This window comes from Chelon labrosus (assembly GCF_963514085.1).
Source record: "Chelon labrosus genome assembly, chromosome: 12".
In the NCBI taxonomy this organism is placed as follows: domain Eukaryota; kingdom Metazoa; phylum Chordata; class Actinopteri; order Mugiliformes; family Mugilidae; genus Chelon; species Chelon labrosus.
In genome coordinates this window covers 4,194,973-4,219,271 of record NC_140345.1, presented here as the reverse complement: position 1 = coordinate 4,219,271, position 24,299 = coordinate 4,194,973, and the positions used below count along the sequence as shown (strand labels likewise).

Genomic DNA, 24,299 nt, shown 5'->3' with positions numbered 1-24,299 from the left:
GAAAATGACCTTATAGTTCAGCCTTCTGTGGATCACTTGAATATCATGAAACTCCCATGGGAGCTGTCTTTTAAAGTATTTAAGTAGCCTTTTATTTCTCAGTGTTTTTGGCAATAGGGTCGGATGACTCGGCAACGAGAAATCCGCGTCAGTTCCCAGAATAGAAATCCCATTTCATTTCGCAGGACTTGAAACTCTCTCTCTCTCTCACTCTCTCTCTCTGTGCAGTCCGGACAGCACAGAAACAGTGCTGGTGGTGGACTTTGATTGGGAATTAAATGATCTGTTCATTTCTACCTTACAGAGCAACCTCGTATACTTTCATTAGTCGGCGCCCGCCTCCGTCGTGGCCCTCCTCCGCATGTTTCCAGCTTCAGTCTCACCTGTTGACGCCGACTCACGCTGACGCTGTCTGTGTTTGCTCCTGGGAGGGATTCAATCAAACCAAGCGAAGTTACAAACCAACCAGAAAAGAGGAGTTAAAGCTACCGTGAGCCTCAAAGCAAACAGCCGGGGCGAGACTGGAGTAACTTTACGCGAGCCGTGCGTCTGAAAGTGAAACAGCTTCAAAAGTTCGCTGAAGTGACTTCACCTTTCTCTTCTAATGTTTTTTTTTTTTTTAGCCACTATGCTATAAATGAGAAGATCCCCTGCTCTTGTTGTTGAAGTTGGAGCACGTTTTACAGGTAGGCTAAGGCTTCTTTCTCTGCTTTAGTTCGCTTTGATCGGCTCCTAACGCAGCGCTTACTTGGTTGTTGTGAATGAGACAAAAACAGCTGACAAACCGCTCACACTGAAGCTCTGACATTAATGTTCCTGACACGAGGACGATACAAGTCTTTAAGTTGTTGATCACATCTAATCTCTGATACTTGCCCGCACAGCAAAAGATGTTTGGTTGTTTCAAAAGTAAAACTGCCTTCTTGCTCGAAACCGGGCTGTCACAATAAAGTAGTTCATTAATTCATTGTTACATCCAACTCTCTCTACCTGTACAGTTAAGAGTCTTATCTGTGAGAAAAAGTTTCTCTGATACATTCGTGTTTGTCAAACCTCCTCCCATGACAATAACTCCAGTTTACACAAATTCCCCTTTTGTTTACAATGACCTTGGGATATCTCTGCTTTTATCCATCCATCAGCATGTAGAGGGTAAACAGAGCGGGTGGGAGTGTGACCTGAGGTAGGACTGTCAGGAAAGATTGGGATGGGAAGATTTGCTGTCTGAAGACGCCTGCCTTTCAGCTAGTTTCTGCGTCTCTCAAACTCTCACCCGCACCCCTTCTTTTAACAAATCTGCGTCCGAGCCCTGCGTCCCATCCTGGAATCACCCTTTTTTGCATCACAGATTTCCTCAGGCCTCAGGAATCTCTGTGAGTGCGGTAGAACCTGCACCGACGTCAAGAGTTGACACACAGGCTAGGAACTGATAAGTCCCCTGAGAGGTTTTCTCACATCACTGTTTAAGCCCACAGGTAGATGAATGTATGTTCAGTGTAGGATTGCTCCGATGAGCTTACAGGAAATCACAGGCAATGACGTTAATAATGTGACTGCGTGACGGTCGCTGCATTGACATGGAAACTAAGTAGTAATCTTAATAAAAACACCTCATGTAACCACCTAAATTGGAACGGATCAGCCTGATCGGAAGGAATATTTAATCAGATTGAGGTGGGTTGCGTGCTCCTTTTTATAATTCATCAAATGGGGAAATATTCTTGTCCACAAGAATAGATAGATACATAATTTCTCTTTTGTTAATGCTCATTTTTCCCTCGAACATCAGGTGACTGAGTTTACAAGAGAGACAGAAACATGGAGATAGTAAAATGATGAGTTGTCCAAATCAGTGTTCGAAAAGATGAACAAAAACAGAATCAATGTGGGTAGTTGAAAACACGGCTCTGTCCCAGTCATCTGCTTGTATGTAATTAATTCAGTATTAATTACTTTAATTGAGGTACTTTTTTTTGTTAAATGTACATATTCAGTGCTCTGCAGCAGCGACACCACTTTGTGCATGTCACAAAGTTCTATAGATATTTTATAAGAGCATTTTATTCAGTGTCCATGAAAGCAGTTAAACTGGAGTCTCTAATCAGAATAATCAGAATCCATTTGATGAACTGCTGTCCGTGCAAACGCAGCCAGTGATCAGGTCTGCATAACACTAGACTCTGAAACGGTGGCAGCTAAATAGAATCTGTTCTTAATCTGTGTTTTTCATACTGACACTCAATTTTGTCAGCAGCCATGCTTGAGTCTTCAAAGTATTTTTTTGTCTTGTTTTGGTAACAAGTGTGTAGCTGATTCTTTGATCATACAACTGATTCACTTGTTGTTTTAGCTCGACGTTTCTAATTAATAACAGGAGTTGACATATGACACATTGCATTTTCAGTTTTGTGCTATTCTTAAACTAGTTTTCAACATTTTCCATGTTGCCTTTCATTGTCCTCCATAGAATGAGCTTTAACTATACACAATCAGCCACAACATTAAAACCACTGACAGGAGAAGTAAATAACTTTGGACTTCTTAAGAATACGAATAATAAGAAGTATTATTGGTAGTTGTATTGGTAGTTTTATTAGTTGTGACATATTGTGACAATCGAATGTTCTGCTGGGAAACTTTTGGATCTGGCATTCATTCATGTGGATGTTACTTAGACATGTAGCACCCACCTAGACCAGACCAGGAACCCCCACCCCATAGCAATGACACTCCTTGATGGCAGCAGCCATCCCCAGCAGGATGCAGCCTGACACAGGTACACACACACACACACACAAAAACGCTTTAGGAACAACTAAAAAACAAACATGTCACACGGCACAAGGTGTTGACCTGGCCTCCAAATTCGCTAGATCCCAAACTGATCAAGTATCTGTGGGATGATCCACAGAGGCCCCTCCCCTCAACCCATAGGACCCAAAGGCCCCCACTAACAACATGCTGTTGCCAGACACCACAGGACACCCTCAGAAGGCCCATGTCCATTCCTACACCTATACAAAATTACACAGGTGGTCATAATGTTATGCCTGATCGGTGTATGTTCATATGTTGGTGGATTTGTAGCCTTCAGTGGAATGTGGGTTGTTGCTCTGTTGCAGTCTGGAGATGAGGCAATACCGAGAAAGAAGACTCTCAAGTATGTTTAGTTTCCTAATTTCCTAATTATAATATTTAACCATAAGATTAAGCAAAATGTGGTTTCACTGTGGGAAAAACATATTTAATACCCCTCTAAGCACAGTGTTGAAAGTATTATAATGGTGCTGGTAACAAAACGTGTTTATGGGATTGGCACAAATCTCCTCAGACATCATCAGAAACCTGTGTATCAGCTTACTCTACTTTGAATTCCTTCCGCTCTTTAAGTCGAGTTCTGGGGAACGGTGTGATATTTGATTGTGTGGGATGTTTGCCAGAGACTGACATGTACAAGTGATGACAAGTGAAACTTTCTACTCACAAAGCTTCTACTGTAGTGACTAAAAAACATCTCAAAACGTACGTCAGCTTCTCGAATACATTTTCCAAAGGAATGTAAAAAAATACGGAGTTACTGCAGCGTTACTGTTGGGAAATGTCCACTAACTTGTCTGTCTACAGTCTTTACAGGTTGTTTTCGTTTAATACCCGTTATTATCTAAGCTGACAATGCAGAGGCCTGTGCTGTTGCTATTTTCTAGCTGCATCAGTGGTTTTGGACTTGTGCGTTGCCACCCAGGTGTCAGGCAGGATTAGTCACTTTTTCTCACAGTCCCACAGTAACAGCTGGGTGACTACCGGGACTCCCTGCCCTCACCTGCTTTTCCTGCTCACAAACTTGTACTGCGATGACAGGTTTCTGGTCCTTGGCGCCGAGCCAGCAGGAGCCACATGCAGTGGGTCCAGAGGTCACCGCGGAGAAGTCCATCTGAATTTAATCTGCACTTTGCCCAAATGCCCATGAACATGTCAGTTTTTGCTGCTTAACAGGAGCAAAAGTGGTGCAACTTTCAGGACACTGTAGCGCGAAAACCAAACTTCAGTCTTTTGAAATAATAGCAGGACTTTAGGTTTTGTGTAGCAGGGCCGAGGCAAGGAAGTGGCAAAAAGAGGGACATCTGTGTCTCCATTTTTTTGACAATAAAAACTTAATTACCTATGCTCTCTGGAAACATTGTGTCCATAAGATAGTGATGTGATGATGTCAGGCCTGCTGTTGAACAGAAGGTTTTAAAGCCTGGAGATTTGGTCTGTTTGAAGCCGCAGCCTGTAATTGTGGCCAGTAAAAAGAATATAGGACTTGTCCTGCTAGTTCACAAGACTTATTAGCTGGTTTTTGGTCTCACGCCTGTTGCAGATGAGAATCAGCCAATTACAGTGACTAAGGGAGCTGTTTGTCATCTGAATTGTTGATGCACCTCCGATCTTAGTCAATGTAGAGAGCTTACAGTGCAGTTCAAGGTAACAATGAATGTACTGTATGTTATGGAAAGCCGAGTTTCACAATTTACTAATCCTCTGAAAGGATTTTAACCCAACATGACGGTCATGTTAAATTGAGTTTTGCAGTTTCTGTGTTATTTTTCCAGTCCTTGTTAATTCAAAAACCACGAAAGAGTCTGTTATGGTCAGGTTTTATTTAACTGGTTTGCTGCACGTTGTGGAAAGTTGCATTAACAGATGTGTTGGATCACAAATGTGACTGGAAGGACCAAACATTTTAGCCATTTTATTTAAAAAGCCTTGACCATCTGCAGTTAAAATTCATATGGGAGTTGTTTTACCTGTAAAGGCAGAAATGTAGTTCAACTGATCAAAAGTGTGTTAAAAAGGGGTTTTTAGTGAGTCTAGCTGTGTGAACCTGTGATCTGAACCACAAAGCTAACACATTCACATGTCTGTTATTGACATTTGTCGTACACAGTAACCCAGAGATTAGTCCCTGTCAAAACTGGGGCAGCTCACTTTAAAAAAAAAAAAAAAAAAAAAAAGTCTGGTTTCTCACTTCTTTACAGTTTCCAGCTTTTGTCACTGCGGATCAGAACAGCAATTCATAATTATGAAACTATGTCTGCCTCATTATATTATTCAACTGAGTGAACTTGACCCTGTGGATTAATTTGTCATCCTGCACTGCCGCTCCTTTTACCGGCCTGTATTGCTCACATGCTCCATGTGTGACATGTTTTTCCTATAGCTCTGCTACAGTGAATGCACAGTGACAGGCTGTAATCAGCGTTCACACCCACACAGAGCATGCCATCGTCAGAGCTCTTTTGTCCAGAGTGTGGCTGGTGCAATATGGCTATTGTCAGTGTTGACTTTATGGTTTTGTATACACACAATGCTTCGCTCCACTTTCACCTTTAGCCGCTCACCAGACAGGGACAAGGCCATTTCAGAGCCACTGTTTGGCTACAGGATGTGCTGATTTCAAGAGTTACAAGAGCAGATTTGTCAAACTTTAAATATGATCAGATGTAGGTTTTAACACCTGTGGGTCAGAGATACCAACATGCTACAAAGACGGATCCATATCCATACGGTCAGTATAAAATATTCACTGATTTGGTATTGTTAATGTAATCTTTAACCCTGGAGAGTCTTTCTAATTATACAACTAAAACTTTTCGTGATGTATGTCATATGGTTCCTAAAGAGCAGTTTTGAAGCTTAGTGTGGTGGCTCCAGTCGTCGCCATATTGGCAGAGTGTGACTCCACCTAATTTCCAGCTGATTAAAAATTGGGCAAAGAGGAAAATAGCAGAGTTTTTTGTACCTGGCTGCAAACATCCTTATGTCCGGTGTAAAGTTGGACATTTTAACATGGAGGTCTTTGGGCATTGACTCACCTTTGGAGCCAGCTTTAAGTGGCCATTTGAGGAGCTACAGTTTGCTGATCTGTGAGAGTATTGCATACATAATAGAAGCTGTACGAAGGACTTTCAGAAGGAACGGTGCAGGAACTTGAGTCAGCGTTGGTTGAGGTGGAAAGAGTACAGAGTTAGAAATACAGTAGGTGAGCCTCCTCATCTCTGCTTGAGGCTAGTGGCTTAGTGATATATTTTCTGCTCCCAGTGCACAATTGTTAAGTTCAGATTTTTTAGTATGGGACGTCATGTACACAAAAGGCTTGGTGTTCAGCTGGTGACACCAGTCGTGAGAACAGTTGCTAGATAACTCTAGAAGCCACCTAGGCTAGCAGTTTAGCAAGCTAAATGGTCATTCATTCGTCTTCTGTAATTGCTTGTCTTGTGAAGGATCACAGGGAGGGTGCTCGGGCTGGAGGTGCTGGGATAGGTGCTAGGGCCTATCCCAGCTGTCATTGGGCGAGAGGCAGGCTACACCCTGGACAGGTTTCCAGTCTATCGCCGAGAGAGACAGACAGCCATTCACACTCACATGCACACCTACGGCCAATTTAGAATCACCAGTTAACCTAACCAGCATGTCTTTGGACGGTGGGAGGAAGCTGGAGTACCCACGCAGGCACAGGGGAAATGCAAATCTAGCATGACAAGATGAGGCTGTTGTGAATATCAACATAATGAATATTCAAAAAGGAAACTCTATACAACAAAATTACAGTATATTAATTGCCATTTCTGAAAACTTCCGCAAACACTTCACAACTGAATGCTGACCTTGTGAGGTTGTGAATAACAAGAGGATGCTGTTCATATGGACTTTTCTCTTGAACACGATATGCATGACAACATTTGAAGGCCATGAGTAATACATGGCCTTCAAATGTTGTCATGCATATCTAACCAAATTGGTGCTGAATTGAGTTGCATTTTGGGGAATTGGGGTATTTGGGTAATTATGAGTCATATGATGTGCTAGGTAGTAAAATCTTTGAGCACCAAACACCTTGTTGTTAAGATAGGCGATAGTATACTTATGATACTGCCTACAATCTTGGCATGGTGACAAAACTGTATATTGACAGACCTGACTATGGATTAGTGGAGATGAAGCACACAGCTGATATGAAGAGAGAGGCTGAAGTTTCAGCGGCGCCTCACAGTGAGAGAATGAGTGATAAGACATTGCTGATGTCAGAGCATGGTGAGATAATATGACACAAACGGCATTCTTCTCCTCCTCCCTGCTTGTTGAGTTGTCGAGCATACACAACTCCCTCACACTGGTCTGACTGTGTGTGTGTGTGTGTGTGTTGCAGTGAATCAGTTGTTGCTGGTTATTGCTGATCTGCAGTTGGTAATTGAGTCTTTACGTCATATGTGATCAGTCTGAGAGTTGTGGATCATGCCTTGTGGTACAACCGGGTCGTCCTTGCATAACACTCACACACACGTTAACAAACACAGTTGAAGCTGAACTTCCTCACGGTTCATTCCTTCCTTTCTGCTATCTTATTCTCCAGAGGCGCTCCCCTCCCTGCAATCAAGTCCAATTATTTTGGGCACAAAACCGTGTTTTGTTCTTTGATCTGGCTCTCAGTCTGAACTCTGTCCTCACTTCTTATTTTTTTGCATCTGCTGAATTTTTATCTATGGTTGCCCTTCTCTTGTCCCACTTTTTCTTGTCAGTGAATTGTGTTTGTTTAGGCTCCTGTTTGTTGCATGAAGGATGGACTTCACTCTCTCTCTCTCTCTCTCTCTCTCTCTCCCAGTCATTGATAGGATATCTGAATGGACTTTAGTTATAGGTGAAATGCTTGCGCTGATATTGTTTGGCTAATGATGTAACAGCCTTGTTTTCTCTAGAAGTTAACCACTTGGACTGGAAAACGGAAGGTCAGAGAGCACAGTAGAAAATAATAGTAGCTTGAAAAATAACCAGTACATTGCGCTGACTGATATTGGAGCTAAGGTGCAAAGTTTCATTTTCCTTTTGACTCTTGAGTCAGCTCAGCATCATGAACATCATGCTATACAAAGCATTTGATCCCAGTTTCAGAACATACATGTATGTAACTGTCTTAGGAAGAATATATATTTAGAGTCAATGACTGACATATACATATATATACACATATACAAGATATTCATGAATCCATCAGTCACGGTGCTAATTTTATTTATTCATTTTATATATTTGTATCCATTGAAATGTTCCATGTTATCTTTATTGTAGTTTCCACATCACGGGCACCTGTGCATCGTACTGTTTAGTCTAAACTGCTTGGGAAATTCATTATCTATAAGCTAATAAATTTGGATTGGTTTGGTTTCATTTGTCTCAGAGTAGACATAACCTTTAGGATCAACATTAAAAATAAACTTCTATTCATTTGATTTTCATCCCTGCAGATCAGTATATCTTCAAAATGACAAGAAAGTCCCACAGACTGGCTGTATATAAATATAGACACACCCATAAGACCCAGAGAAATAAACCCATGTTCATTTCTGCTTTAAAGTTGGACATTTTATTCTAACACAGAGGTCACTTTTGGAGCCAGCCTCAAGTGGTCAATTGAGGAAGAGCCGGTGTCAGCCCTAGAATTAGCAACTGGGTCACGAACAACTATCTGGTCTATTTTATAGGAGCAGATTTCTCCTTATCTCATTATCATCTGGGCCGTGAAAATGATTGCCTCCTGTAGACGTGGAGACATCCGTAAAGCTGCATACTGAACGTTGAGCGGGTCTGTAAAAACAAGACACTCCGCTCCGTTGTTCACCCTCTCCCCACTCTTGATGTCAGCGTGCCAGTGGCCGTTTGGAAGCCCTCACTCATATCTGCGCCGTATATTTATCTCTGTACTTTCACTCAGTCCGCAGCCTAATAAGGTCTGGGTTGATGGAGAGGAGGAGGGCACAGAGGGTGGGCTGAGATGGTGGGAAAAGGTTGGACAATAGGAGTCAGAAGTATTTTCCCACAAATTGCTCTTTGGTCTGCGCACAGAGTAAAGAGTGACCGCACAGATGAGGATAAAACAGAATAAAGAGACCAGGGAAATATGGTTCATATTCCCGAATAATGGGAAGGACTTTGATGTAGAACATTGTAAAGACTATAGATAATGATATTTGCTGGGGTAAATCCCTATGGCTCTGACAGACAAAACGATAAAGCATAATATAACAATACTTCAAAGTCTATTCTGATCTAGTTCCATTCATATAGTGCCTTGCTGCTGATGGACATCAAAGCATTCAGCAGAACAGGCTGCTGTTTATCACTCTCGTGTCTGCACATACTTTCTAAGGGAGAACACAACCACAAACCACCACCCACATCTCGAATTCGCTCCCCCTTCTTTCGTTACTGCTTCCTCTTCAACGCAAATCGAGGTGTGTTTTTCCATCGCAGAGGGTTTTCTGGAAACCGGGGGGGGATTTCTGTGTTTTAAAGTGCTTATGTTGTATTACTCAGCTGTGATATCCCCTCGGCAAACTGTCACCCGAGCCGTCATGCGCCTTCAACCGTGCGGCAGATTAGATTACAATTACAATATTCACTTCAGTCAGCCAGACACCCTCATCCCCTCCTAGCTCCGTGCCTCTGAGGCTCTTGTTAACTCCCCCGTCTTGTTTTAGCCTTCAGAAATGCCCCAGCATAACATGGAAAACCCCAGGAGCCAGTGGCAGCAGGGCCTGCGGTCGCCGTGGATCAGCAGAGTGGCTGGAGGTCCGAGTCCCGCCTCCTCGGGGGCAGAGTCAGACACGGAGAGTAGCAGCACAGAGAGCGAGAAGGTAAGCGAGAGAGGTGAAGCCGCTGATGATGGTGATGTAAGAGGATTTTTCATGTCAATCAACTATTCTGGGTCTCGCGCATGCATCAGCATTCCTAGACTAGACAGTTTGCTGCTTCGTGGCTTGTGTGTGGTAACTTTTTTTTTTTTCCTTTTCCTGTCAGTCCTGCATTAAAAAGCTGGAGCTGGGTTCACTGAGGGGCCTGCCGTCGCCCTCCATGCTGCAACAGAGGATCACAGAAATTGACCAACAAAAAGAAGAACTGAAGATTGAGGTAAGGATGTGAGACGGTGGTCCAGTCATAGATGGACACAAAAACAATCAGATTATCTCATCTAGTGTAAACAACAGCTCTAGCGCTGTTGAGCTTAAAGGTCTTGGCACAGGAAATTAAATCTGGAAATTAGATGTGAAGGTATCAAATCAATTATTTTCAGACATTATTTAAAGGGAGAATGCCAAACACTTGCAGGTTCAAAAGAACTAAACCCAGGACAGATTTCGATTACGTTTCTGCTGAAGTCTTCACATTAAAATCATCACGCCGCTTCCAAGCACAGACACAGTCACGGTGAAGGAATGCATATCTCTGACTCGCTCAAGGTCTGGTCAATATGATTCACCTCGGCTGTGTCTCCCGTTCTTTTCAGCTGCAGCTGGAGATCGCCCTGCTGCAGGGAGAGCTGCAGACGGAGAAGAACCAGCTGCACAGGCAGACGCAGAAGCTGCAGGCTCTGCAGCAGGAGGCCAGACAAAGAGAGAAGCCCAAACACAACAACAGACTAAAGGTACAACTTTAGATTTCCTCTAAAGGTTTTTGTTGCATGCTCTGACATATGTTATGCATTTGTGATATTTTCTATCCTCATAATTCATGACATTTAATTTTGGCGGCAACGAAGACTAAGATGTGTTGATTTAAGATTTAAACAGCTTAATGTAGGGATCACAATCATACCAGGAAAAGCTGTCTTAAGGGATTCCACAGAAACACGTGGACTCGGTAATGGTCCACTAACATCAACACAAGATCATATCAATGATAAGTCAGCTCCCACAAAATTATCGTTGGATGTTAAGCACCGTGTGGAACATAAACAGGAGTTGTGAAATAGTCGCTGCGTTGTTTATTTTTCATTGACAGGCTTTTTTTGTTTTGCTTTTTTAAACTGTCGCTCCACTCTCACCTTGAACTGCAGGAGCGAGAGAGTCTGGAAGAGGAGAGACGCAGGGTGGGGGAGCTGAAGAGGAGGTGTGAAGAGAAAGAGAAACTGATCCCCAGTCTGCCAGAAAGTCAGAGAGAGCAGCTAACTCTGCAGCTGCAGCAGGTCAGCGCATGGACAGTTTGGAACTTTTACAGCTGTTTTTAAAAGTTGTTCAACTGTGTAATCCAAAAGTCTTTTTTTTTGTGTTGGTTTGTCAAAACATTCACAAAACCAGCAGAGACAGATTCATCATGATCTGCGGCAACGGTCACGCTTAATTCAACCGCTCTCAGAACTACCAGCAACAAAAGCCGACTGTTGCTTCACATCATCTGTGTCTGCACCAAACATTTGCACTTGAACACACCACAGAGACCACAGCCTACAACAAGCTGGCACATACCAACTGCCGGGAGTATTCGTGATTCATCAGCAGGCTTCGAACCGCGTGATTCAGTCCTGTCCTGGATGATACTCATCAACTTGGGCCACAGTTTATTCTAGATGTTCATGTTGTCATGAAAATATTTTTGTATTGGAATATTCAGATCCAACTAGTGACACAGACGCACACCTATGGCCCGACACTAGTGAACGGCCGGTCATTAAACCCAACCACAGCCTGACAACTTAACTAATGAGTGTGGCTGTGGCCTGACAGATAATATTCCTAGAAGTAGTCGGTGATGTGAAGCAATGACCAATGACCAATTAAGCGTCTGATTTTGCTTAACTCTTCCATCGGGGGAAGATGCTATACATTTGCTAATGATTGCTTCTCCATGGCAGCGTTCCAAATGAAACATAAACCTGCAACCGATACTTGGTTTTCCCAGTGTCTCAGAGACAGGGTGTGTTGACTTTATCCCTGACTCTTCCACATAATGTTGTTTTTCCACAATGTGCACGGTACCCGTTGGACAGGACGCGTCAGTGTTCAGGCAGTTCACACACGCCCACACAGAACACAGGACACCACTCTGTTGCAAAAGTAGCGTTTAATGATTGGTGCAGTCCGGCAGCAGGCTGCTACCTTCTGTTGTAACACGTCAGATTTATTTGCAAAGGGCTTTGAGAAACAAGTTTGGCGCGAGTTGCTTCACCGTGAAAAACCGCGCACATGCACACAAACAGAGAGCTGACAGCACACGCAGCACATGAGCCAGAAAGCAGGTATTTAACGGGTGACATCAGGAAGCTGCAGGCGATTGAGGTGCATTTGCATTTTTAAATACAGACCAAAGTCTGGCTTCTTTACATTTTCATATTTTTAAATTGAAAAGTGCCACAAATTACCAGACATTGTTATCTGCATAATAGTTGTAAAAGTGAAGCATTTGATTCTGCACTACAGATGTTGAAATCATGTTATCAACATGAAAATAATAATAAAAAAAATGAATAGGGATTAAATGGGATTAAACCACTCCTCAAACAGGGGTGGAGCATTTAATTTTAACATTTAAGATAGCTCTGTTTTCATAGAAATTTTAAATGAAATAATGCGCATGGCTTTTCTCAGAATTAACCAACCTAAGAAAAGGAATTCATGAAGATTAGGAAACAACAACATAGGTGCAACCTCATATTCAGCCAGTGTCCGTGTCAATCCCTTGACTGACGCTTTCTCTAATAATTTCACTACTAGAGTTTAGTTCTTTGGTGTGGAACAACCCTAAGGGATGATGACCTCATTAGCCAATCTTAAAGACCTTATGCAATTCAAAAATAATACCAGGTTCATTTTTAGAACCGAGTCTATAGACAAAAACTAAACAAGGTGTGTTAGAAAACCGTTTATATGAGACTTGTCTTTATTTGCAGGAGAAAGAGGCGATGGAGGCGGCGACTCGGGCCTTCGAGGACTGGGAGTTCCGTGTTCTGGAGCAAGAGAGCGGCATCGAGGAGGAGGATGACGAGGAGGAGGAGAGCACGACGGACAAAGAGAAGGAGGGAGAGAGTGAGGGAGAGATGGACAAGGAAATCTCATGTCAGCTGCATGTGGTCAACGCTGCACAGGTAAACGGTGTGAAATTTTTGGAGAAGCTCACAGCTGCTCCCTGACATGTTTTACAAACGTGCCCTTGGTGTCAGTGTTTACTTTGATATAAACCTTCAGGGTAGACATGCAGACTTGTGCATGCAGAAAAAGGGGCCACCATTATGTAATGGCATGCAATTTAATCTACATAAGCTTTTTTTGAAAAAAAACACACATGTACTATTTGGAGGAGGAAAAACTCACGTTGTGGCTTTTCTTGCTGAAATGTTTTGCACCAGCCTCCAATCTGAAGTTGGCTGAAATGTGCTGCTTTTTCATTTGAGAGCTCAAATATGGAGAGGGCAGAGCAGAAAGTGAACTTCAAAGACACAGATTTGTGCCCCTCCTACAGTAATCACAGAGTTGTTTTCCTTTATCGACACAACTATAAATCTTGTTCCGATAGTATTTTTAAAAAGTGTAATTATTTACTTGTTGCCGTGAGGGACTAAGGACCACATTGGACGGCTTGTTAACATGCACAACGAGATGCATATCCTCCCTCCTTCGCAGTTCCACGCTCCGTCGCGGTTATCACTGCGTTGCTGCCCCCCTCAAGTGGTGACATGCGCGTGAACTCTTTACCTCACAGCATCAACCTTATTCTGTCACATGGCTTTATACAGGCGGCTTAATTGCATCAGAGGCCTCCATGAGCAGGAGGAATCAGAGAGCAAGTCAGAACGACAGATGAGGAGGAGACAGTGGAGAGGGCAAACATGGCTAAAAGTAATCAGGTTCAGTGCTGAGATTGTGATTATGTCTCGGCCTCATTTTTCATAGAGAGGAGCTGTACCGCACCAGGGACACTTAATGGGTTACTTATCAGACTCAAACTCTTCAGATCAAGATTCCCATACAAATTAGAAGAGGCCTGGAACATGTCGGCACTTGCGTTTATTAAATCCCAAATTTAGAGCCGCTGAAAGGTTGGCACTGAGAGTGTGCTTTGAGATTTATGGACATTTTTGTTTTTTCTTGTTCAGTTCCTGAGCTTTGTAAATCACCAAGTATGACAATAATGTGTATTATGTGTGCATTTTCTGTGTTTCTAATGTCATCACAATGAGTAGCTGGTAATTTTCACAATGTTTAGCATGCATAGTGTTTCACTATGCGACAAACACAGTATAGTTGATTTGGTTAATTTAGTCATAATAAATATGGAGGAAACAAACATTTAGCTCGTATGAAAAGTCATCCTGAGGAACTCTCATGTAAGGAGAGATCATTTGAATCAACAAGAGCTTGTGAGATTGAATATTTTGGCGGTTAGACTCTGACGAGAAGTGACAACGTAGAGTCCTAGATGAAGGTAGTGGAGAGGGATGGGACACCCCGGAGTTTAGACGCTGGTGGCTATGGAGCTGATAGGCAACCAGGACAACCAGGATGAGGTGGAGATAGGGAGCAGGAGGACGGTCTAAAGAGCAGAGTGACAGAATTGCAGTGAATGTGGCCAAAGGGATTACTGGACAGGAGAAGTGAAACTGAAAATGAAGTAACCCTAACTCTAACCCTAAGATCAAAATTTATAGTAGTAGAGTAGCAACACAGTGCCAGGGAACAGATCTTCCTTGTCAGACTTTTGCTCCATTTTATATCTGTCCCGTCTTGATGTTTGGACGAGAATAAAATTCAGTGGATCTCCAAAGGATTCATGAAAGTTTTTACAAAACGTAATGGCAGGAGTGGTTGAGATATTTCAGTCTGAGCCAACTGACCAAGACTTCACCATCCTCAGGTTCAGTGAGGAGAGATCACGAGCAGAATGAACATTTATTGTAGCATGAGCATGCAGAGTATTTAGCCAGGGATGGAAGAAGATAGGGACAGGACCTCTCGGATTCTAGACGCTGGTGGTGGAGCTCCACGTGTAGACCTCTCAACACTTCTAGGGTGACCAGGAGGAGGTGGAGATGATGAGGAGCAGCGTTGTGCGATGAATTGCTCAAAGTGAGCAGGTACTAGGGACTGTTTGGCTCAGAGGACATGGGCAAAGTCATTGTACAAGGTTGGTGATTTAGATGTTGAGAATGAAGTGATTTTGACTGTTGGGAAAGTTTAAGAGATGAGGAAATGGAGCAAAGAGGGAGGGAAACAGGACTTGAGAACAGATCTTCCTTGTTTAACTTCACTATAGAAGCCGAAGCCAATGATTCTTAACTAGATTTATTGGGAACATTGCATTGGTCAATCTCTCATGTGATTTGACCAAAGATCAGTAAAACATCCTTTAAAACTAATGGATCTAAATGATTTCAGAAGCCTGCACTATTTTTAGGCTGTTCTGATCTAAAATGAGAGGAACTTTTTTCGTGCATTTCCACCAACATGTATGATTCCTCAGAGATAGATGCTGAATTGTTCCTCAGTTAGCTTGAGTATGTAAGAGGAGGAGGAGAGTAAAGTATGAGATGAAGACGGGGATTGTGTGAGAGGGATGCTAGTTGACTCAGCTGCACTGTGGCCCCTCTGCAGATGACGGCTCATTTCTCTGGCTCTCACTGTGTCACATTTCCTATCCGAGATGAATCTTTTCGAGTTCTGCCACACGTCTCCCTCTCGTGCCTCATTAACTTGCAAAGTGGACATTTGATTTGCATTGTGTCTCGGCTGACGACTTCTGCCTGGCTCGGGGGAACTGCCTTTACTCACAGCAACACACGAGCCATCACATCTGGGATATTTACTCGATAGTACATCGCAACATAATGAAAAGATTAAGTAAACCCGGGCCAGCCGAATGAATCAGCCGCAGCGCATGACTTTTCTTCTGAGGAAACAAAACCACATGGCAATCCACGCTGATGGGAATTATTCTCTGAATCTTCAGGAGCGAGTCCAGCATTTGGAGCGACAGCTGAAGGAGATGGAGAAGGAGAAGGAGAGGGAGCTGAACGCCTTGAGGAAAGAGAAACGAGAACTCATCCACACAACTCAGACGGTATGGAGATTCCTGTTGAAGTTTCACAACTAGTTGCACTACTGCTGCACTACTAACTGCTTGTTCCAGTACTTTATTTGAATTTGCGAATTTTTCAAGTATGAGTTCTCACTAAAATATTTCTGAAAGCGCTCCTCATACTGCAGAATACACCTCAGGATGCACAGTTTAAGAACTCTACAATATAGTTCAACATCATTTATGTTGCAAGCATCTCGGTGCAGGCAGGTATGCAGATCAGCTAATTACACAACCTGAATCACCCGTTTTACAGCTCCTCCAGGCTATATTGTTGCATCGATTGCAAAGTCATAACATGCCGACGCTGACAGAAGCTATTTACCAGCTTGTGAACAGTGGAGGATTTGACTTACTTCTTTCCTTCTATAAAGTTAATGGGCTCGGCATGTCGGCAAATAAATTCCTACTTACAGATTCATCAGACACAAAGCGATGCAGGCACTCATGTGGTCTTGTCTTTCTGTGCACCTGATGATGCTCACCAACTTCTGAGGGGAAGATCTTGTTTGTTTTCCACTCCTAAATGGTTACGCGCACTTGTGTTGCGGTTTACACAGACAAAAAATATCCAAACTACACAAGACAAACTGAATCAAAAACATTAGAATTAGAATCAATGCAAATGTTAGAAACTGCACAGTAAATTAATAGTGAAAGGGTACGTAATAAATATGTAAAAGCACACCAGCGTGCACAGAAATGACCCAAGAGCCTATTATGACTAGGGTGAGTTATGCCTAAACAGACATGTCTTTTTAAAGAGCTAATCTTGGGTCAGTGTTGCATTTCCAGGTTTGTCCTCAAGTGGCCAACAAAACATCTCATGCACATCTAACAAGCTAATTTACTACAGCTGATCCAGATTACCCAGATTTGCTGTGCTAAAGCTAAGTTACAGAAATATTAAGATGTAGGTAAAAAAATAAATAAATAATGAGATATCATAGGAGCGTGATCCATCCTGTTTATTTTCCTTCAAACTTGTCATGACTACTGACACTTTAAAAGCAAGTTTACAGTTTACAATCACTGTCCAAGATACATTATATTTACAATTTTACATTAGAAACATGCAAACTTGGATAAAGCTAATGCGCTATGAATTGTCCGCGGCCCTTTATGTCTTTTTTCACTTTGTTTCAGTTCTGTTTCATTAAAACATTCAGTGACCATTAGCTTGCTCCAGGTTTTAGTGCAGCCCGCACCACCATGTGTTACATTTTATTATGAAACCTTGCCGTTCCAAAGTGTGTGATTTACTCAGTCCCCTAATTAAACTGTTCTGTGACTTTGTCCTGTAGCCAGTGGTTTGCCTTTGATCAGCGTTAGGACAGCGGCAGATAAAATGAGCAGGAGACAAGATCTGGATGAGGAGCGAGCAAATCAGACACGGGGAGAGGGAGGGGAGGAGGGAGGGAGGGAGGAAGGGTGAGCGAGGGAGCTTAACTCGAGCTGGAGGGAGGGTAAGGAGGGAGAGGGAGGAGCGAGCGATGTGAAGGGAGGGCGCTGCGGCTGTGAATGTGCGTGCACATGTGTGTGGATGTGTGAGAGGGAGAGAAGGCGAGCTGGGAGAAGTTTCACATCCTTGCAGCGAGCGGTAAGCTAACAGAACTCACTCGGATTGACGGGCTGGGTGTTAAAAGCGTGTTTATCAGATATGGTTTGATTTCATTAAATGACAGAAGGAGGCAGGGCAGAAGGGAGAAGGGAGTGCAGAGGAGGAGAGGAGAACGAGTGTGTGTCAGGCAGCGCAACCAATTGTGTGTGACTGCAATATGATTGCAGGATGTGGTTTACTTCTGACATTGTGACACCCTTAATAGTGAGATCTGTTTGTGTCTTTGGGAAAATGGAACTTTTATAGCTGCTAGTGTTGGAAAATAGGTCACACTGTATGGAAAAAAGAAGACAGGAAGTATTTAATAAGTTCTATAGGTTTTAGTCTTGGATGTTTCAATCTTAGGGAAATTATACCTGATAATCATTAACAGCTGACTAAAAGCTTTTAAATCTTTCGAATGCTCCCTGTGGGCATGCGCTAGTAATGAAAGAGACAGACAAGGGTTAAACAGTGGACAGCATGTGGTGACTGAATTGCTCATGTGTTTGTGAGTCAAGCGGGGAGGGAGGGATTGAGGGGAAGATAGTGAGGCTGTGATAACTCTTTAACTCATTACGATCCCATTGGGAAGTCTTCATTCTCGGCCAGATGTGGTATGTCTGACGCAGTGGCCGTCAGCGTTGGTGTTTGTGCCACTTCCCCCCCCCCCGCGACTACAGCTGGTTTAATTAAACGGCATTAGCATTCGTGTCCTCCAGCCAGTGCCCGTCTCAGATGCGTTGCTGTATCTCATAGTGTGATCTGGTCCTGCAGGTTCTGAAAGACAAGAAGCCGCTCGCTGATTGGTCAAACATCACTGGCTCGGCTCCCTGCATGATGTCGCTTTCGCCTATGAGCGTTCACAAGCCTCCTCAGGTACGCAGCTCATCACCGTGGATCATCGGCATATGTTTGTAACAGGAACTAACAGTCACATTCATTATCAGTTATTTACTTTTAGTTTATAAAAATTGATGAGAAAAATCTTATTTTGTCTGACTAGCAGTCCAAAACTCTAAGAGATTCGATTTGATATTATAAAATTCCAAGAAAACGAGCAGATTTTCACATTTTTAGGTGAAAACTGCTAAAAAGATTTAAATGATTAATGGATTTACTTACCAGTAAATCCGAGTTTAGACAATTTGAGATCACACCGTCTCTTTGTCTCTTTTGTTTGTCACACTCTTGTGGGTTTTATTTTGTAGGAGCCATGCAAAGAATCCTCCAGTTTGCCCAGAAGACGGAGCTCCCATCGCAACAACAAACTCACCGACAGGCCGGTCTCAGCGCAGGGTGAGCTATTGTCAGCCCCTCTCTTTTCTGTCTTCCATTGTGCTCCTGATTGCTTAAGCTTAGAGGTTTGTGGTGCAGAACAATAATTTATGTGCACTCATGTCATCAATTTTTCTGTTTGTTCAGTTCCCTCCCTTTTAGTCAAATCGAAGGTGTGTCAGTAGAGCAGGCAGGTTATTGTTACCTCGCTAAAGAGCAGGATTGGCTTGTACCAACAGGATGAGGTTGAGACAAGCACTGATACACTTAAATCCCCAGGAGTGCGTGTGAAAAACAGATACTACTATCTGTCACCAAATATCTGAGTAGCCTGATCTCCTGGGTCAAGTCAAGTCTTGCCAGGTGTTTGTCCCTCTCTGTACTCTCTTTGTCTCTCCCTGAACGCCTTAACTGAGATGCCACAGCATGTATAAATCTATCTGAATTGACTGACTCATTTTTTTTTTAACTGTCTTTCTCAATCTCCTTAAACTGTCAGGGTTTGTGAGGACAATTCCAGACGGCAAGTCCCCAGAGGCTTTCACTTCCCCCCTCGCCTCCCATAGACTCAGCAACGGGCACAGCAACGCTCACAGACCGGGGACCAGCAACGGCGGTGGGCTCCTCACTCCGTGCAACAGCACAACAAGCTCTCGTGCTGCCAGGTCAGTTTTCTCACTGCACTGTTTTTTTAACTTCTTCAGCGCGTAGATGCAACAAAAGGAGCAGCAATGCATTTTTACTGTTAGTCTCTCTGCTCACAGAATGAGGAAATGTGGATGTGTGGAGGGTTTTATTTCACTGACCACAAAGGCTCCAGTTAAGGGGTTTTATTTTAGAAACGGTATAAGTATTTCTGATGCAAGGAATAATGACCAAAATGCCACTATGAGCGGCGTACCAAATTTCCCACAGGATAAATAAAGTATCGATGTATCTATCGATCTGTTCAAACCATGCCTGTCTGAACGGGCTGATTGCGGCTTTATTCAGCTCAGCACTCATAGAGACATGCCGAGGACAAAGACGTAACGTTCCGAAAGCGTAACATAGAAGGACTTTTAGTCAAACTATGACGACCCCTCGTCCAAACAACTGCAAACTCTACACTCCAGAAACACACGACCCGAGTGCGAAGTCGATCACATGAACGTTTGTTGAGATAAAAACGCAGGTTTGTCAGTTAGAAATTTTGGCCCAGTGACAAACCATATCAACAACTCAGCGTGGACTTTGACTCTGGACTAACACACAGCAGCAACACACAACACCAACAGTAAGATGCGGTCATAATGGAGATGAGCAGGATGCAGAGTCGACTTTAGAAGAACTTGATGATGTTTGTTGGACACTTGATTTGGCCTATTTTGCACTAAAAAGCTATTTATTAAAATCCTGTTGGACTGCAGTTCAAACTAACATGTGGATTTGTGTTCAGTCTAATGAACAGATTGTCTTAGCATATATTTCACTGTGTCTGTATCTGAATCTTTTGCTTTAAACACAACTCATTGCGTAAACAAGCGCAGCTAAGGTGTTATTAATTTTATTAATTTTCATGTTAGAAACTCTGATCCCAGTTGCGAGTATTGTTTAATATTCCTCTTCCTCTCACAGCCCGTGCCTTTTGGATCTGGTGGAGATTGAAAAGAAACTGAGGGAAGCCAAAGTGGAGAAAGAGAGGCTGCTCAGAGAGAGGGTGAGTCACCTGCCGTGGGAAACTCAAATCACCAGCGACACACTGCATTAGACACAGCCCTCTGGTCAATGACAGCCACTCAGCTCGCACATGATGGTTCAGGAGAACAGCCAGCAGATGTGTGGACTTTTGCGAGGCATGTTTGCAGCACTGGCATAAACCAAGACTGAAAATATCTGCGGCCATGTGACTGAGAAGTTTCAATCATTTCAACTATGAAAGGATACATTTAGAATTACCTACTGATTTCACCTCTGCTTTTTTAAGCATGTTTTCAGCATGTCAGTTATCCTGAATGTTGTCACACAGTTTGATAGATGGCTAACAAGTTGCTTTGGTACATCTGTTCACCCAGGAGGAGCGACGACGGTTGCTTTTGGAGGAAAGAAGACAGAGAGAGACAAACTCTCCCAAAACGGAACCTCAAGAGCCAGAGCCACAGCCAGAGCCAGAGCCGTCGCAAAGGCTGGAGCCAGAGCCAGAGGCTCAACCAAAGGCCAGTTATTCCCCGCATTCATCCGAGGTATGAATGAAATGGAGACTGTACCTCAGAGCGTATAGGCTCTGCAAGTATATTTTCCCATTCAGATTTGTCATTTGAAAAATGACAAAAAAAAAAGATTATTTTTTTCAAATTAATAATTAGAAAATTAAATGTAAATTCTGTTAGCTAAGCTCCGTTGTGTGCAGTTGCAGGTAAAGAAGCTGAGCAAATGTTGTACTGGGTTTCACCTAAAATAGATCTAGCTCCAAAACTGTTTTCTGTTATTCAACTCTGTAGCATCTTTACTCTCTGTTCCTGTTAAACATATCTTTGAAAACTTGTAATATGAATCACAAGACTGAAGTTTCAGTTTCTTTTTTTCAGGCAATATATTTTAACTTTACTCCACTTCTGTGATATCATACAATGAAATGTCCCAGTTTGAGAACAATAGCTAATAGCATTTCTTCAGTTCACATGAAAAATCACAATGCTTTTCAAGCATGCTTACAGTCTACGTTTCCCTCCAGCAGCGCAGCCTGCCCCTCTTCCTGTCTCCGAACTTTGACCTGCGGGCCCACGTGGAGTCTCTGGGTCACGGGGTGGCCGGCTGCCACGACCTGCGGCTCACGTCGCGACGCTGCGCGGGCTTCCTCACAAAGCGAGGGGGGAGGGTCAAGACCTGGAAGAAGAGATGGTTCCTGTTTGACATGGACCACAGACGCCTCGCCTACTATACAGGTTAGACTGGCTGGAGGAGCGGTGTGTGCTGACTGGCTCTTTGTCTCCGAGTTTGCATGCAAAAAAGCCTCTCTGTGTGTCATACGAGCTCACACAAAGGCCGATTGTAAGATTACATGAACACTGTTTTCAAGCATCCATAATTTGTAGCTTGTAGATATAAAGAAGACTTAAAAGTGTTCCTAATGAGCTTGTTGCAGTCATAGTTTTTCTTACTTTGCACTCCCTTTGCTACAGACTGTGACGAGAGGAAGCTAAAGGGAGTCATCTACTTCCAGGCCATAGAAGAAGTTTATTACGACCATCTACGAACAGCAAACTCTGTGAGTTCTCATACTTTACACACTTGGTGAAGCGCATCAGAGGCTCTGTCCAGTAGCGGTGTTAATGTGTCCTGAGTGATCGGCTGCTGCCTCTGATGGATTGCTGCTGCTGTTTCAGAACCACAAGCATAATAAGCTGAAAACCACACGTTATGTTATTATTTATTTTATTCATTTCTGCCGTCTTGTTAATTATTTTAGAGACTCGCACAAAGCTACGTAAAAACTGGAAGCGTCCATATACACAGTAATATCGCTGCTGTGCTCCTGGAGAAAAATCTCCAGTAAATCTCCAAATGTGATCTGAGCGAGCGAGAAATGTGCCCCCAACTCGTCTGCGCTTTGGGCCGGCCACTTGTGATCGGATCGGTTAGGATGCATGTTAATGCCAGGCGTGAACAGGTCCAAAGTCTGTGGAGTGAATCCTGACTAAGTTTCAGGCTGCAAGTCCTTTAAAATTCGAAGGTTACAGGAGGGTTAAGACAAGACGGAAAATGGGTTTCATGATGATAAACACCTTTTATCCTCGGGGTCAACTTGACCCCAGCAGTTTAAACCTCCAGAAAATTATTATAAGTAAAATTGTTACCCAAGTTTATTTGTCAGGTACTTTATGTTTGTTTGTTGGCTACCTAAATTGCTCTTTACGAAAAACAACCCCATCCACCCCATCCCCCCTTATACATCCAGAATACCTGTTACGGGACTGTGGAGAAATATATATATCACCATTAAAATCTCATTGAAGCATCACCATCATTAAATGTATTATAATAACACTTTAAAGAGCTTAGACTTTAATCATCCTGATTTCATATTTTGTGTCTCCTGAAATTAAAACACGATTCTCTTTCCACTCAAACAGAAACACGCCCTTGTGTGTGTTTATTCTGGTGTAAACACATGCCCCAAAGTTTGTTTTAATGGTTTGAGTTTCTCCAAATGAGCCAATTAGATTGTTTCCTCAGCAGATCTGCTTTATTTGTTTTATTTGGAGGCCTTGGGTCTTGAGATATGTCTCGAATGACACGATAGATTTTATAGCTAATAATATGATGGGATACCCTACTACTGGTTTATTATGATCTCATTCAACATGTGGAAGTAAATAATTCCTGGACAAAGCGTCTCCATCCTGACTGATCTCTTTCTCTGTCCCATCCTCTCAGTCTCCGCGGCCCAGTCTGACGTTCTGTGTGAAGACATATGACCGCCTTTTCTTTCTGGTGGCTTCCAACGCGGTGTCCATGCGAATCTGGATGGATGTTATTGTCACGGCAACAGACGAGCACAGCCGATATTGACCTCTTTCCCACCTGACTCTAGAATCCACAATTGAAGCTACTGAGCAGGCGGCGCAGTGTGTTATTTCCTCCTGCCTGCTGTTCGAAGGAGCCGGCTTGGCCGAGCATCCCCCTCACGGGCTCATTCTGCACGCGGATCTGCGCAAATAAAGAGTTTAAGACGCAGACCTGCCGAGCAGATGTGTTTGAACACAGCGAAACAAGCTGTTACTGAGAGTGATGGCAGCAGAGGTTCGCCAGGTGCAAACCTCTAGACTGCCTGCACACTGGAGAGCTGTTACCAGGAGGAGGTTCCACTCCCTGAGCCTGATCTCCCTCTGCTGGCCACAGTCCAGCATTACAGGAAAATACACTACAACAGTGGGACACAACACAACAGTGTTCTCATTATTATGTCCATATCCTGTGTCTGTGTTTTGTACATTCAGGATTATTTATTATGGAATTTATATGGGGTTGAATTTTGCAATTGAATGAAGACATACACTGTTCTGAATGCACTATTAAATGTTTATTCATAAAAACGTGTCTCTAGTTTCTTTTTGTTCCTTCTCTTTTTTTTTTTTTTTAACCTAAACCTCTATTGCTTATTTTATCTATATCGCCCATTTGGACAGAATATGAGACTCACGCTAACCATCATATCTGACTTCTGTGTAACTGTTTACTTGATTTGCAATTAGCAAATATAAGATGTATGTGGAAAAAAAAAAAAAGAGAAAATCCAAACACAGTATAAAGACTTATGTTGGTGTAAAGCAGCGACCTTTTAGTTTTCTACCAAGAGGTTACCAAATACACACATCCACTCAATCAATGTGCACTTTAATTTTCGTGCTGCTTTTTAACATATCTTACAAATGCAGCGGTTGGAGATGCTAAAGATTCAGCAGCCATTTAAGCATTTGAGTATTATACGTCACATGTGTAGAGAGACTTCTCCAAAATCCATCTGAAGCATCAAAAACCTGTTGTGCTGAACGCCACT

The 24,299-nt window shown here is 42.9% G+C and overlaps 1 protein-coding gene across 2 annotated transcripts; it reads left to right on the top strand.

Moving 5' to 3' along the window:
* The first annotated feature begins 490 nt into the window (after positions 1 to 490).
* Positions 491 to 24,099, top strand: phldb3 (pleckstrin homology-like domain, family B, member 3). Of its 2 annotated transcripts, none has more exons than XM_084557422.1 (15): positions 491 to 686; positions 9,516 to 9,671; positions 9,835 to 9,945; positions 10,322 to 10,459; positions 10,871 to 10,999; positions 12,701 to 12,895; positions 15,754 to 15,864; positions 18,260 to 18,361; positions 18,694 to 18,781; positions 19,260 to 19,425; positions 20,378 to 20,459; positions 20,815 to 20,982; positions 21,477 to 21,684; positions 21,922 to 22,007; positions 23,177 to 24,099. In XM_084557422.1, the coding sequence occupies exons 2-15, from the start codon at positions 9,525 to 9,527 to the stop codon at positions 23,309 to 23,311; spliced, it is 1,866 nt and encodes a 621-aa protein (XP_084413548.1). In that variant the 5' UTR covers positions 491 to 686; positions 9,516 to 9,524; the 3' UTR covers positions 23,312 to 24,099. The 2 variants fall into 2 exon arrangements, with proteins under 2 accessions (XP_084413548.1, XP_084413547.1); XM_084557421.1 differs by having other exon boundaries at positions 21,474 to 21,684.
* Positions 24,100 to 24,299: the final 200 nt, after the last annotated feature.